This window comes from Pituophis catenifer, unplaced genomic scaffold (genome assembly GCF_029215685.1).
Source record: "Pituophis catenifer annectens isolate HBS135680 unplaced genomic scaffold, rPitCat1.0.hap2 SCAF_2, whole genome shotgun sequence".
NCBI classification, from domain to species: Eukaryota; Metazoa; Chordata; class Lepidosauria; order Squamata; family Colubridae; genus Pituophis; species Pituophis catenifer.
Window position 1 is genome coordinate 124,307,045 of NW_027256882.1, and position 16,979 is coordinate 124,324,023.

General features: G+C 40.7%; 1 protein-coding gene across 1 annotated transcript; it reads left to right on the forward strand.

Moving 5' to 3' along the window:
• Nucleotides 1–3,357: 3,357 nt before the first annotated feature.
• On the forward strand, nt 3,358–12,600 carry PIRT (phosphoinositide interacting regulator of transient receptor potential channels). Its single transcript, XM_070934469.1, has 2 exons — nt 3,358–3,423; nt 10,789–12,600. Exon 2 carries the CDS (start codon nt 10,825–10,827, stop codon nt 11,278–11,280), a length of 456 nt encoding a protein of 151 aa, XP_070790570.1. The 5' UTR covers nt 3,358–3,423; nt 10,789–10,824; the 3' UTR covers nt 11,281–12,600.
• The last annotated feature ends 4,379 nt before the right edge of the window (nt 12,601–16,979 follow it).

A 16,979-nucleotide genomic window follows, 5' to 3' on the forward strand; every position in this document is an offset into this window, starting at 1 on the left:
TCTCTCTGAAACCAGATGCTAAGGTAGAGATCCTTTATACCACGATGACAAATATTGCTGCTCTGCTTGGACAGCTACCAGGTACAGCTATTTTCTGGCATTTATTACTTGGGTTGAGGTTGTGGCTTCCTGCATTAGAGCATTAGAGGTCAGGATAAATCCACAACCTAAATCTAATCTAAATCTAATTCTGCAGTTGCTCCAGAATTAGAACAGAAACAATGCACGTCTATATGCAACCTACTGAGAGTAAAAGGAAGTGGCTATAGCTTTGGCCAATGTGCTTCTCAAGGTCTCTGGTTGCCATAGTGGTGGATGAGTTGTTCCTCTTGATGGGCCAGCAAGACTTTTCTCATAATGACCACAGTATCTGGGCTATGCTCTGTCGTGTCTGGGTCGTAGAATTTGTAGGAAGGGAAGTTTCATCAACAATTTTACTAGTTTCACCCTCTAGGACTAAGGTACTATCATGAAGGACCACTTTTTATGTTACTGGGGAATCAGTACAGTTTAAAATCTCCTTGGGATCATCCCAAAATGATAAATCTGATGCCTTCATACTGATAGTCTTTTTTAATCTTCCTTTTTCTTGGCATAATCATATTTAAAGGACTTTATTACACTCTCATTTGCTCAAATTATCAGTGGTTTATATAGCTAAAAGGTTTTAGAGGCTGAACTCTGCACTTATTTACAGACAAATTAGTTTTCTAAAAGGATAAGCAATGTTTCTCTTTAATGTCTACTAATTGTCTCTTCTTTTCTCACAGTTTCCACTCTGCCTTTGTGTTATCTTTTTCCCTCTCTCCACTTCACTTCCTGGCTGGATGTCCTTATAAGGAACTGTGCAATTAACCCTTTACTTGGATTTTAATAATGCAATATGCAATAATAGCATAATGCCACACTTTATCATTTCATCGCAAAGATGATTTCCAGCAGGCCCTAACAAAAAGTAAGGGAGGCTTTGCCCTAATCTAATTCCTAAAAATGTTGCAAGATTATTTTTAATGCCTTCTCAACTCTACAGATATCTTCCAAGTACTTTCTCAGCTGTTTCTTTAATTAATTATCGTGAATCAATGGGCTAACAGAACAGTCTCCCAAATTAAATAGTGAAGAGGGTGAATTAGGGATTTATAGTGGGGGGGAGGGGCAGGGGTAAAACCCTACTGGTTCGGACTGGTTCGGGCAAACCGCTAGGGATTATTGGCATTGGTTCGGCGAACCGGTAGTAATCACCCTCGTTGGCCCCACCTATGCCCGGCCAGTCGCTGCTCACCTCTTCTGGCCGCTTGATATTCCACAGAATTCAATGTTAAATGCAGCAGAAAGAATGCTAACTTTTCTTCCTCCATTCAGAATGGAGCTGCTGCACCCTGCCCCTTTAAGGTAGTCCCCAGGAGGGAGAGAGACGGGAGGGAACCATAAAGGGAGCAGCAGCTCCATTCTGAATGGAGAGAGAAAAGTTAGCATTCTCTCTGCCACAGAATTCAATGTTAAATGCAGCAGAGAAAATCCTAACTTTTCTCCCTCCATTCAGAACGGAGCTGCTGCTTCCTTTATGGTTCCCTCCCAGTCCCCTCCCTCCTGGGAACTACCTTAAAGGGGCAGGCTGCAGCAGCTCCGTACTGAATGGAGGGAGAAAAGTTAGCATTCTCTCTGTCACAGAATTCAACATTAAATGCAGCAGAGAGAATGCTAACTTTTCTCCCTCCATTCAGAACAGAGCTGCTGCAGCCTGTCCCTTTAAGGTAGTCCCCAGGAGGGAGGGGAGGGGGGAACAGCTGGAATGGAGCCGTTTTCGTGAAAGGCAGGAAAATGGGGAAGGGGATTTTCCTGCCTGTCATCCATTCCTCAATCTCAGCACAGACTGAGGAAAGGATGGTAGGCAGAAATATTCCCCTCCCCATTTTCCTGCCATTCACGACAAGGAGTGGCTGGGAGGGGAGGGGCCGGTGAGGAGCCCCTTGATGTGAGTGATGTCGAGTTGGCCAGGCCCACCCAGTCACAGGACCTCCTCCCAATAAGCCACCCCCACAGAACCGGTAGGGGAAATTTTTTAATTTCACCACTGGGGAGGGGTGAAGGACAGTAAGCGTCTGGATCCAAATTTTCCTTACCAACCTTAACAGCTATTTTTAGTGAAAGCAAAAGACATTGCAGATATTTCTGTATATCTGACATTATGCCTAATCTGGCCAGTTCGTGACTTTATATATTTCAAATGAAGAGCAAGCTATACAATTGGTTGGACAAAAGTATACATTACTTAAGGGGGTATCATGTTACCTCGCCCTTAGTCGAATTCTGGAAATATTCAGAACTTATGTATTTTTAAATGTTTTGAGCATACTGGCTCACTAAAATGGAAGAAGCACTGATTTCTAATCCTATACATTTGTATTTCTCTCCTTGTTCAATATCTAGTTCCTAATTCTTCCTATGAACAATCAAAACAGTGATCAAGAAAAACAAAAATTAGTCTAACACCTATATTTCACATTTGTCAAGATAGGAGGGGCAGATCCTACTCATTAAGGGTCCCAAAAAATTGCTAAACTATAGTTTTAGCAAAACAAAAATTGTACCTGCAATTTATTAAATCAATTCTGTATTTTCCAACCGTAGAGAGCAGTCTCGTAGTCCTAGGGAAAACTGAAGTTTTTTACAGAGTTGTATTTAAAATGGCATGCTAGGAAGCCCCCTTTCCAAATTATTTTTAAGGAGTTGTGTAAATACATGAACTACTGATAAGAGTCATAGTTCAGCAATATCTTCAGCATCTCATATCCTCTGCTTTTATATCATACACAAACACACACACACACTATAATTATGTTTTTGTTTGATTCTTTTTTATTGTTGTTTACTTTACTTTAAATCCAGGTGTGAAAATAGGAAAACGTTATGTGTTTATTTCACTACAGAAATGCTGTGCATTTAGAGATGAAGCAAAAAAAAAATCAAAAAGTTTTGATCGGAGAACTCTGAAGGAAAGGAAGAATGTGTATTAACATTCAAATGATTCCTTCAGAATCAGCCTTTGTGGTTCTGTTGTGTTGTTGTTGATGCTCCTTCCTTCGACCAACCTGACATCACAATCTGCCTCTGCTTCTGCCTTCCTTTCTCTGCATGCAGAATGGTTTGCTTGTTAAAGGACAACAATGTGTATTGCAGTTTACAGCCTGCCTGGAGTTTCAGCAAGGGAAGGGTTAAGGAAAGCTGATGGCCACTAAGCGAGTGAGCTCATCTGAGCTGGAAAAGGCTCCAAGAATTCTGAGCCACTCAGTGCAGATAATATCAGAAGTGGGGGATATCTGAAGCGGGAAGCAAAGCTACTTAGCAAATTTCAACATCCACCTAAGATACATTCCATGCATATTCGGGACTGCAAGCCAACTGATGGAAGCCACCAGTTCTGTAAGTACAAATACTTGATATTCTAACTGGGTGACTGGTTGCTCCGTGACAGATAGAAACGGATCACCGCGAAATACAAAGCTATTAATTAAATCAGTATCTCAGAAGAACTAAACATCCCAGACACTCAAAAATGGATCTTAACTGATTTGTTTTTCTTTTGCTCGAAGCTATTTAATCAAGTTGAAATTAACCTAACATTTGCTTCCTTGCACAAGCTGAAAAATGCTGGGAATCAGAGCAGAGTAAACATGCTTACTGTTTCAGTTCCACCCATATTCGGTAATTAAATTGCAAATACGATTCAGACACTTCAGTGACAAGCCAAACTTTTGTGTGGTGCTTCTGCTCAAGTCAACTGGCAGATCAAGATTCCAAAATAATAACTTGGGAGTTTCCCATCGAAAGGCAGACATTCAGTCTTCTTGAAAGAAACCGGGGAAAACAAGCTGTTAATTATGCAGTCCAGGGATGGGCAGGCTTAGCCTTTGTTGGATCTAGTGGTGTGTGTGGTTTTTTTTTTAATCTTACTGGAATCCAAAGATCCACCAACTAAAACCTGGTGCAAAAGTCTGGACTTGAAATGAAAATATTGTGAAGCCAAGTTGTGTTTCAAATGCTGGAATTTAACACACAGTCTTTCTTCACAAGAATCCACTTTGTCACCATGAGTTTCCTTCATTTGAGCAATACCACTTTTGCAAGGGGAAGTAATTTTGCTTAAACATATGGCGTTGGGCATTTTCACTAATGTACTATGAATTAATTATCCAGAGGTCTATTAGTTGCAATCTATTCACCTCGTGTGTAGTTTGTTCTGGTGGTACAGAAGCTTTGGTATAGGATTATGTGAAGACAACGTGAATCAATGAGAACCCTCACAATAATCTGCAGATGCAAATTGCAAAGGCTGTGCTTACACTCCTCAAATTGGGAGCCTTCCAAGTAAACCATCAGATATACTGTTTCTATTATCTTCAAAGAAGGGCTGTGGATAATTCCACCTGGTTCCCAGTTCAAATATCACAATCTCAGACAGGGACAAATTAAGATTCTGCAACCCAATCACTACCTTTGTAGGAGGACTGTAGCTTTGGCACTTCCTTGGTATGTTAGCTTCTGAACATTCTCAATATATGCTCAACATGTTCAAATATATGGATAATACCTCATCCCTTTCCTACTAGTGTTGGCCTGTCCTGTCCTGTCCTTTCTGTGGTTGAACAGCATTGTCATTTTCTTCATAGTCTCTTGACACTATGTGGATCAAAAAAAAAAAAAAGTGTTTGTGCATGTTTGGCCTCAAATTTATTACAATTTGCCAGTGCTCTGTGTGCTGTTTTCTATTAAAGCAACATAAAAGGAGAATCTATGGGGGGTACTAGAAGGGTTTGTACTTGGCTTCTGGGATCCAAAAATATTATGAACAAATTAGCTCTGGTACATTTAGCTAAGCCGCCAATAGCTTTTCCTTCCAACAGGAGCAGACTAGCATTAAAAATTGAAAGTTTGATGACAAAAATCAAAGGATCAAATCTTCTCAGTTATTGATTGAACCAAACAAACCACCAGAAGAATTTTGAGGTGGTGTGACATTCGCATCCTCTCAAGGTTTTCTGGAAAAGTAAGAACACAAAGGAAACTGCTTTCAACTTCCTTTCATTTCTAATCAAGGTTAGAAACCACTTCCTCAACATAATAGCTACTAAATTGAGAGAGATTCCAGTTCATGTGCCCAACCTTACCTGGCTATTCGGAGGAAGTAGAACATCTTGTACTTTTGGTTTCAGAGCTTTCAAGCGAGATATTCAAAGCGAGATATTCAAAGTATTGCTGACAACCTTGCAAATATTTGAAGGATATCTATACATGCACAGACAGCCCTGAATGATGAAACATTTCTAGATTCCTAATATTTAAACCTTTCATGAGTAATGTTCTCAAATCCATATATATTTCCTAAATTTCTTAATTTATTTTATTTATTGATCACATTTCTATAACATCCATCTCACCTAAATAACTCTCAATTGGACAATTGAGACTAATTGCTATAGAACAGATATCTCTAGGCAGTCTTTCTTCCATAAAATTGTCCTGAGCATTAAATCAACTTAAGAGTCAGTAAATAATATTTTCTAGAGCGTAACTTGAAGAAAAGGTAAAACAGAGATTTGTAATACCATTGAAAGAAGCGTCTTTCCTTAATTGGCATGCTCTTCTGTTCTTCACATCTAACTTCCTTTAATGCAAGGGTGGAGAACCTGTAATTTATTTATTTTTTGTTCCAGGCTACAGGAAAATTCCATTCAAATTGAGGGATTTCAGAAATATGCTGACAATGCTACACTTCACTAGGTCCTAACCTGTGACATAGTTGTTCTACTAATACATGCAAAATTATTTATATAATTCTAGTATTAAACGACTAAAAATATGGGTTGTAGCACAGTATAGTATCTAATGGCAAGTATAGTATACTACGACCAATGAAAGCCAACAAGAATATCCAGAGGTTTTCTGCCCTACCTGATTTTAATTCATTCAGCTTTTTAAAAATATTTTAAAAAGAGGAAGCTGGCATGCTCAAATGCAAGCAGCCAATTTCTAATTCTTGATTTAGAAAAAAACATTGCCAAGTCCCATTAGGCCTACATACATGTTTAGGCAATAGCAAGTCATTGTACTGTAATTCATTGCTTTGTTTGGAAGAATGATTATCTGCTTTGAAAAATAATAAGTATATTCAGATGATCAAGAGCATCTTAGGAGGCTAGAGGAGATAGAGAGGAACTGCCCCATGTGCTTGCCATTTCATAATGAAATATTTTGTGATTGTCCGTGCAAGGTTCACTGTAGCAATTATTTCCAGTGAGACCCCCTGCTATGTGATCTCAGAATTCTAGATGTGCCCACAGTCCATTTCTCCTGCAGATAACCAAAGGTCAGCTGACTTTGCTTTGACAGCTGCAAAATGTTCTATCAGACTACACATTTGATCATGCCAAAGTACCATGGTTGTTTTGTTATTTTGGGTATTTCTCTATGTGATGTGGGGTAATGTACTGCAGTACAATGTGTGTTAGCTTGGCTAAAGAACATAGAACTTAGTTTTGAGATTCAGCGCAGAGGTGTGTGTTTGTTTGGTTTTTTTAAATAGTCAGAATCTGAAGTGAAGGTAGTCAAAATGGAGCTCGCTTCATGATATGACCTCAGAAATATATAAATACAGCCTTACAATTGCAACTGAGCCCAACATTTCTGTGGCTGAACAGGACGGTTGTTAAGTGAATTTTGCTCCATTTTTACAACCTTTCTTGCCATGGTTGTTAAGTGAATCACTGCAGTTGCTAAGTTAGTAACACAGTGGTTAAGTGAATTTGACTTCCCACTGACTTTGCTTGTCAAATGATTGCAAGAGGTGATCACATGACCTCAACCGTCATAAATATGAGCCAGTTGCCAAGTGTCTGAATTTTGATCACATGACCATGGGCAGGCTGCAACGGTCGTAACTCTGAAAAATGGACATAGGTCACTTTTTTCAGTGCTGCTGTAACTTTGAATGGTGACTAAACAAACTGTTGTAAGTCGAAGACTACATGTAGCTGCTTTTTTCTATAAAAGGAAAGTAAATTTGCAAGGATCCCTTTAGGATGGGATCAAGACTTCTAAACAAAATCTGTGCAGGCCTTTTTTTCCCCCCAGCCAAGCTCCATTTGGGGGGTAGGGGAGAGTAAATGAAGATATCTGTAACTTTATTGTTTATGGATGGAAATTGATGCCCTTTGCATCCCTAACAGTCTGTGCTGGGATAAATATCCATTTCAACTACAGATCGATATACCGAAGATTGCTGTGCAAGACAGATAGGGTAGCTGCAAAGAATGAATGTGGCAGAACTGTGTGTTGGATGATTTAGCACATATATGAATGTACATGAAAACAGAATACATAAACGATTTCTTTGGAGGAAATAGTAAACCAATTCCATTATTTATAAGGCACAATATAGTAGGCACAATATGGGCTAAAATTATAAGTGAATTAGCACAAATCAGACACAGAAAGCAATATACAGTATAAGCAACTCCACATTCCCACATCTCTCACCTCATGTTGAATCAGAACAGAGGTGGGTTTCAGCAGGTTCTGACCAGTTCTGGAGAACCGGTAGTGGAAATTTTGACTGGCCCCGCCCCCATCTATTCTCTGCCTCCCAAGTCCCAGGTGATCGGGAGGAAATGGGGATTTGCAGTATCCTTCCCCTGTCACACCCACCAAGCCACACCCACCAAGCCATGCCACGTCCACCAAGCCACACCCACAGAACCGGTAGTAAAAAAATTTGAAACCCACCATTGAATCAGAACCTTCAGCAGCTTTGACAAATCTTTGACAACTATTATCATTGATAAATATTATTGGCCTACCTAAGCTGTCCCACTGTGATAAAACATTTAATTATTTACATATCTGTTGTGTCATGAATTGACATTGCTGTGGCTTGTAAAACCATGTTAATGTTATGATGCTTGGATTTCTTCTCCTGGAGGAAGAACAGGAGCCCTGGATCTGAGGATCTGGAGATTAATGGAGCCTGTGAAATAGATATGTTCTCTATCTTTGATTATCTATTCTGCAGTTGCCGTTATGTATTTTATATTATGGTTCATTTGTATGCGAAAGTGCCATTGATTTGTTTGTTTGTTTGTTTATCAGTCAGATTTATATAGCTACCCAGCTCACCAGAAGAGACTCTAGGGTGGCGTACAACAATAAATAAATTAAATAAATAAATTGTGATTTACTGAGTAGACGAAATGAGTGAATTAATGAATTCCATTAAACTGTTTGCTGCCTGGATTAAATGCCCTGCCATGCCCATGTCATGAGGATTAAATGCCGTGTTATAGATGAACCTGAAGAAGGATATAATCAGAATAGCACAACATAATAAAAGCACTTGATAAATGTGATATCAGCAAAGCAGTATGACGACCTATGTATGGATCATAGATAAAACACCAAGGCACTTTCATCCCTGGGTCACACGTCTATGGAGATGCTCAATCATCCAGGTCATGGTCTCAAAGGTACATTTTCCAAAGGCAACTGGACTTTCTTTGTTTTTCCTTGAAGACATTTCATTTCTCATCCAAGAAGCTTCTTCCATTCTGACTGAATGGTGGAGAATGGAAGGATTTATATTCTGTAAGAAATATAAATCCTTCCATTCTCTACCATTCAATCAGAACAGAAGAAGCTTCTTGGATGAGAAGCAAAACTTCTTCAAGGGAAAACAAAGAAAGTCCAATTGCCTTTTGAAAAAGCACCTTTGGGACTCTGGATCAGACCTAATTGGTCTATCTGAAGATTTAGACGTAGGCATCCATTCCTAACCACAAAGTTAAAATATAACATGTCTATTATCACAAGCTCTGCCCTCACAACACTATACATAAATAAATAAGCGAGGCTGTGTTTGTGTAGTGATGTTGTGATGCCCATATTATCATTTGCCTCTTCTTCTCCCTTCCCATGGATGCCCATGGTTTTGGAAACTGACTTCAACCTTTCACCAATTTTAGAACCATCTCACAATACAAAGCTCCCAAGATTTAATGTTAATTTTTATGTTGCTTTGGTATGCTGGTTTGAACATATCTGCCTGAAAGAAAAACAGAGACTTTAAAGTAGCCGTTACCAATCTATTATCCTCCAATTCTGCTGCGTCTTCAACTCCACATACTTCCCAGCCAGCAGGACCCAGATTGGGAGGCACCAGGTTGGGAAAACCTGTTTTTAATAAATAAATAATCAAACAGCTAAGCCATACAGTGAACATGTTTTGGGTTAATAGGTCTAAGACTCAATGAAGGACTTTGCTGACTGGCAACTATCAGAGACAAGAATAAACTTGTTGAGTCTCCCTAGAGAAGTTTCGCTTCGCTTCAGAGCCTGAAATTTCAACCAAACATTGGAGCAGCTAAAAGCCTTCCTACTGGGAAATAGAATAATCCATCAACTTCCAGTTTGAGAATGTTCTTGAGTAGGTTAAATATTTCTGGGAGGTTTTTTCAGTTGTCCCACCACCCTGTTATTTGCCATGATAATTACCAGTCAATAAATAAATAAATAAAGGGCTCATTTATTAAGCTAGCACAATCTAGATCGGGGTGTCAAACTCAAGGCCCGCAGGCCAAATCCGGCCTGTGGGTGTTTAGATCTGGCCCATGGGGCTGCCCTGGAAACAGCAAAGGACCAGTCTGCAGTGCCTCTGCCAGCAAAATCAGAGCATGGGAGGGCTGCACGTGGAGCCCCCCAACCTCCATTTTCACTGGCAGAGAGCTGCAAGAGGCCATCCTGGCCAAAAATGGGGCCCAAGGGCTGCACATGGCCCACCCAAGCTCCGTTTTTGCTAGCAGAGGGCTAGCAAAACAAACTAAAAACAAAACAATAGGAGAAATGTTTCCCCTTTTGCATCTGAGCACGCAAGAAGGGACAGGAAAGGAGAAAGGGAAAGAGGAAAGACAAAGAAAAAGATGGGAAGATGGGAAGAGAGCAAGGAAGGAAAAATAAGGAAAGAGGGAAAGGAAAAAGAAAGGAGAATGAAGAGGGAAGGAAAAAGAAGGGAAGGAGGGAAGGAAGGAAGGAAGGAAGGAAGGAAGGAAGGAAGGAAGGAAGGAAGGAAGGAAGGAAGGAAGGAAGGAAGGAGATTATAATGAGAGTGAGGGAGGGTCTGAGGGGAAGTCCTCCACTAGCACTTTGCCACCACAGGTGCCACCCCGACACAAGTGACATCGAGCTGCCCTGGCCATAAATAACATCCTGGCCACACCTACCCTGGCCATGCCCACCCTGGCCCCCCGAGGTCAAACACAACCCTGATGCGGCCCTCAATGAAATTGAGTTTGACTCCCCTGATCTAGATGGAAGAACCGTGAAGCCAATATATATGATCCTTTTTTTCAGGACTGTGCAATATGGTTCCTTCTGCTGCCCAAAGGGCAATTCTTCCTGGGCCTAACTGTGAGACAATCACTGAAATCTGATGAGTGTGCTTCCACTGCAATCACACTTCTGAAATTATACACCCGTTGTACCACATTCTCTCAAGCGATCTTGATCAGAGGCCAGAATTTCAGGCAAAGGCATGCAAAAGCTCATAAAATGTCCTTTCCTGGATTTATGTCCTAGGCTTGGTGTGTGGTTGAAACAATGAGTCAGCCCTGCCCATAAATAACATTAATAAATGATGGTCATGGTTTGGACAGAAGTGGAGAATCATATCTAAGACTGTTCAAATAACCTCAATTCCTCTCTTTCTCTCTCTCTGTTCTTCTCTTCCCTACTCATCTCCAGAGGTGCTAATGCTGTGAGTCTATAAAAGCGGTAGCCATGGAAACCCAAACCAAAGAAATGGAGGCGGGAGAGAAGTCCCCTGAGTCCAAAGACTTGCTGCCCAGCCAAACAGCAAGTACCTTGTGCATCAGTTCTCGGAGTGAGTCCGGCTGGAATACTCTTCCCCGGAACAAATGGGACATTTACCACAAACCAGTTATCGTGCTCTCAGTGGGCGGGGCAGTGTTCCTCTTTGGGATTGCCATTACTAGTCTGACTTGCCTCACCCTGGACAGAAACAACAACACAACCAGCATAAGAAACAACATGGGCAACAAAACCACCAACATAACCAAGGAGGTGTTTAAGCTGTGTGGTCCGGCCTTCCTTTCTCTTGGCCTCATGATGCTTGTGTGTGGGCTTGTCTGGATCCCCATCATCCGCAAGAAGCTGCGGCAGAAGCAAAAATATCCCATCCTCCAGAGCATTAAGTCCTTCTTCCTCAACCGCTGAAGGTAGCTTTTCTTGGGTTTGGCCGCAAGGCTATATGAGCAGGCTAGGTCCTTTTTGTTCCAATGTCCTGCAAGTCAAACCAACTCTGTTCTGAAGGTGAGATCACCATGCCCTTCTCTTCCTTTTGTCTGTTTAGGATTAGTCCATTTCTGGGCAGAAATCACCACAGCTGTCCCTGGGCCGTCCACCAGTGAATCAGTTTTCCTTTTCAACAAGAGGAGCATATCTGTCCATTGCCAGATCAAACCCCCAAACAGTTACTTTGGCTAAACTTGATTGTGCATTTAGCATACTGAATATTGCTTTGAATATTGATTATACTGATTGACCTAGAGAGCTTCAAAGTGGAGATGCCGTCTCATATATTTTCGTAGAAGAAATGGCTTCTTTGGGGGCAAAACTGCTTGCAAAAAACAGTGCTCAAGTGTTGTCTTGTGTGAATGAGTATAATAAATGGATTATGGAAAGAAGATATTCTCCCATTCCATTGTGGGAGAAATTTTAGAGTTTAGAGCCCAAAGACATACAGTATGTTCTTAGAGTAGGAAATGATATAGAAAAAGCACTTAGAAAGTGGTAGGGATACAAGCATATTGAACACGGAAAAGACTGAATCTTCCACAAGGAAACTGGATCCTATTTACAAAACTTGCCATTTTCTCTTTGCTAGGTAGGTAGAAATATCCTTTTTTAGTAGGGGTGGGGTTTTTTTCTTATTAGTGTCCTTTTTTATTTGAAAGAGCAGACCAGGAAACTATATGGATCTGATGTATACCCATACACCATAAAATTAGCTGCGGACAAACTCCAATGAACTGAAAGAGATCCAAGGACAACTTGAAAAAAGTCATTAAATGAAAAAAACAAACTCTTTTAAAATTATGAACATGAAATCAATTTTTGATGAAACCTTGAAAGGTTAAGATGTTTGGATGTTTAGAACGGCTCTTTGTCCATATATTTTGTCCAAATACTTCGTCATCTGTTTGTGCTTGTGGTCAAGGAGAAAAAAATGTCACTGACAATGTCATTTTCTCCAAGAGAAAATTGAAAGGAAATATTTCATTAAAACCAAAACCAAAGAGCTCTTGAATGCTGAACTATATATGCCCATTTCTAAGATCAGGAGCGCATTGGACTTGGCAAGCAGGAAAGGGAGAAAGGTCTCAGGCTCCAGTTCGAAAACCGGAAGTATAAATGATCTGCACAAGCGTCACACCAAAATGATCTCAGAGACTACTTCAAAGACCATTGGATTGTGGGTTTGTAGTTGTTACACTGAAGCACAGTGTGGATATTAGGATGAAATAAATCAGAGATGCAACCCAGAGGCTTTGCATGTACTTCCTTAGAGAGATTAATTTATACAACAATTTCCAGAGGTGGTCTTCTAAGCCATGGTAATATCTCCCAGATCAGGGTTGGGCAGATGTGACTCTTTTACAACCTGTGGACTTCAACTCCCAGAATTCCTGAGCCATCTTGGCTGTCTCAGGAATTCTGGGAGTTGAAGTCCACAGGTTGTAAAAGAGCCACATTTGCCTACCCCTGTCCCAGATGATACGAAAGTGCCTCTTTATGGGGATTTGTGGGCTTCTTCCCTCTCAACCATTTATTTTTGCTTTAGGAGTATCAGATTAAGGACTGACCAGCATTTCCTACTTTCCCCAGTGCAAGAATGGAACCGAAGGGCAAGAAGAGATGAAATGAACCTCAGTCCCCCCATACAAGTAGTCCTCGACTTACGACAGGTCGTAAGTTGTGATGGTCATTGAGTGGGTCATCACATGGCCACACCCACTTTTACAACCTGTTTTGCAGTGATCATTAAGCAGTGGTTGTATAGCAATCGCTGTGGTCATTAAGTGAATGGCCCAGTCATTAAGCGAACCCACCTATTTTGCTGGAAATTTTAAATGAATACGGGTTGTCAGCAAAAATGTAAATGGTGGTCATGTGACTGCAGAATGCTACAAATGGCCATAATGAACGCCCAAAATGTCATCATGTAACTGCGGGTGGGGGGTGGCTAAATTAAGCAATCAGTCATAAGTCGAGAACTACCTGTAGCTCCCTGGGAAGAAGTTTCCTTGCTCAGCATTAGAAGTAGTGTTTCCCCACCTCTGCTGGCTGAAGCAGGACATCCACTATTTACGATGCACATTGTTCTGTTTTACACAAAGGCCTGTGCTCCAGTTGTGCGCTCAGGTGACCCTTCGGTCCTCTCTCTTTGCTTTGTCAGCCATTTTAGGCTGGGCTACATCCAAGGAAAGATCAAGCCTTTCCTTGTTGTTTCTGGTTCAGTTTTTGAAAATGCTGGCCATTCCAACAGTTTTAATGGCAGAACCATCCTTACCTTTTCCTTCAAGGTGAGGTGTGGTGGCGGCAAGAGAGCGGCAAAGTTTCTCCCAAGTGCTAGGAAGAACTATGAAACTGTTCACACTCCTCCCACCACCACAGAGAGAGAGAGAGAGAGAGAGAGATAAACACACCTACAAAGACCAGCCCTCAAAAGACATTCTGCAAAGAAAAACAATTGGTGCTTGCTTTTCTGGTGTGGGGATGTGTGTGGAGGAAAAAGCAGGGGAAATCATCAGTCAGGATATACAGTGTGGTAACCAAGATCCAAAGAGAAAACCAGCCCATCACTGTGGCCAAAGAGCTGAAATCTGGAAAGAGATTTCTTAAGTCATTTCATCAGCTGGTTTATTGCTGGGAGACAAACCACTAAAGGCAGCCCTACAGAAAAGTCCAAGAAATGAGTTTTTATTTGGTGGGGAAGGGAGGCAATGACTCTCTGGTAACTTGTCTGAACGATCATCCTACATTTCTGGTCCATTTTATAAGAAAGGAATCCTGTTCTCTTAAATGCCATTTTAAATGCCCACCCGCCCTTCACCAACATCTGGTGTTCACTTTGGTCTCAATCATTTAGTTCTGAGTTTCTCAAAATCGAGAGATGATATAGAACTGATGGAAGCTTCTTATGTGGGTTGTGCCAGTGGTGAAATCCGAACCGGTTTGCTACCGGTTTGCTGGCCGCACATGCACACTGCGTGCTAAATGCGCACTGCATGTACACACCAAAAGGAGGCTTGGGAAGGTAAGTAGAAGCTGTGGTGCGTGATTTAGCTTTGCTAGAAAGCAGGATTTCCTGCTTTCTAGCAAAGCTAAACTGCACTGCACAGTTGATCCCCCCTCCCGCTGTTCTACTTACCTTCCCAAGCCCCCTTTTGGTACATGCTGTGCGTGCGCTCGCGCAGTACGCACCAAAAGGAGGCTTGGGAAAGTAAGTAGAACAGTGAGGGGGGGATCAGCTGTGGTGTGCGATTTAGCTTTACTAGAAAGCAGAATTTCCTGCTTTCAAGCAAAGCTAAAAGCTGAACCGGTAGCTTTTTTTTTTTTTTACTACTGGTTCGCCCGAACTGGTGGGTTTTATCACTACCGGTTTGCTCGAACCAGAATAAACTAGTAGCATTTCACCCCTGGGTTGTGCTATTCATCTAATATTTTGGACACTGGGATTTGTAAAAGGTTCATTCCATGTTGCAGGAAACGGACAGTTACTCTTCACAACTGTAAAAAAAATATGGTTTCAATACAGCTCTGGGACCAAAAGGACAATTTTAAAAAGAAGTCAGATGAGTTGTGTGCTTTGTGCTGGAATATAAGGGTGTGGTAATCAGTAGGAAAAGAAAAAGCAAATTTAAAAAATTCACAAAGTGATACAGGAGGCAGATTTATGTTTTGAGTCAACAATGGTCAAGCTTAACATGAATTGACATTTGGGACATACAAAATAAATCACATATTATGATGCACATGCTACCAGGAGGTAGACAATCAAATGTTCCCAGAGCTGGAACGTTATAATATCTCTGTAACATGGACACAGCCTAAAAAGAAAGTGTTGCGAGAATAGAGGTACATATTGTCTTTATTTCCTGAGGAGAGAAGCAAAAAAAAAATAATAATAGCAATTTCCTATGCCAAATAGAAAAAATTGGATTATGTGAGCAATTGATTCTCTGGAATAAAGGGATATTGTTGCAGCATCAGTAACTGTATAGTTTGTATGTCCATTTATTTCAGAGACAAAACAATATTTAGTTCTTCAGTCAAAGCCATATTTACAATGTAATTCTAGGAAGTCCAATGGGAGATAAATGTTGATTCGATTTATTCTGTCCAAAAGTGGAAGCTTTACTTGCACATTGCCTTCAGGGTCCAAGAGGAGAAAATGGCAGGAGAGAGTCATTCAAATCACAAGATCCGCTAACACAATTACAAGAAATTATTGTTCAGTATTTGACTTATACTGCAGAGCTGGTTCCTGCTAGCACTGTTGCCTCTGATGTCAGTATATCTCCTAAAGTTAAAATAAATAAAAAAAAGTGGAGACATTATGGTAAACACTGTGTTGGAAAACATGGAGGGATTTGGCAATCAGACAGCAAGTTTCCATTCAGGTTGAAGGCAGCAGCTGAAATCTGAGTATTTAAATGTTTTCCGACATTTCAAATATAGGAACAGCTATCCTTCTCCTGGGAACCAGTGGTTTTAAGTTGCTGGGCCATTCCAGCCTGCACAGTGTGTTGTTCAATTAGGCTACAAAACCTCTCCCTCCTTTTTGAAGTTTTCAGAAGTAACCAAGACATATTTTCCCTTCACAAACCTGACAGTTTTGTAAGAAATGCAGAGAGAGATTATATTAAAGAAGGTTGAGGCTTCCCAGGAATTTAGTCCTGCAATATATGTGTTTGCTGATAATAATAAGAAAACCTGAATAAATCCAAATGCAGATATTGATGGAAATATCTGACCATGACCTTTTCAGGAATGGAATGTCAGCCCCCTCCCTAGTATATATTCTCCAAAGCACAATCATGGTTTAATAGAATTGGCTTTAGCAGAATATAGCTGTAATTGCTCTACAGTGGATCCTTGATTTCTCCCCTAAACAGCAAGCACCTCTCACTTCTATGTTCCATAGAAGGCATAATGGGTGGAGATGATGTGTTTGGTAGTCCAACATATCTACGGGGTGCCATTTGGGAACAAATGCTTGAAATAGTATGGCACTCATCACAATTTCAAGCCAGGTTAAACTGGTTCCATTTGGACAGCTGCAGGAAACATTTAACATGAGACTTTGATAGCTGGCCTGCTCTCTTCATGTTTTCCATTCTTTCCATATGGAAACATAAAAGCTTAAAACAGGCTCTCTTGTCACCCCTTAAACATATTTTATTTGGATGTCTATGGAGATTTTCAGTCATCCAAGTCATAGTCGTCCCCAAAGGTGCTTTTTTTTTCAAATGGCAACTGGATTTTCTTGATTTTTCTTGAAGACATTTCACTTTTCATCCAAGAAGCTTCTTCAATTCTAAGTAGCTGTTGGGGCATAGAAAGTGTTAATGACTGGCAGATTGCAAAGAGTATAAATCCTTTCCATGCCCCACTGGTTATTTAGAACTGAAGAAGCATCTTGGATAAGAAGTGAAATGAAAAAACAAGAATGTCCAGTTGCCATTTGAAAAAAAAGAAAACACCTTTGGGGATGTATTTTATTGGGTTTCTTGCCATCATTGCTGATTTTACAGCTGTGGCAGCTGATCATTGAATTTAATGAACCTCATCCCCCTCAGTGACAATAGGAGAATGGCTTTTAGGTTTCTCTCCATCCCAGTCCACAGAGA

Excerpts from the sequence above, each read along its gene's own strand:
- PIRT (XM_070934469.1), top strand. The coding sequence starts at position 10,825 with ATGGAAACCCAAACCAAAGAAATGGAGGCGGGAGAGAAGTCCCCTGAG.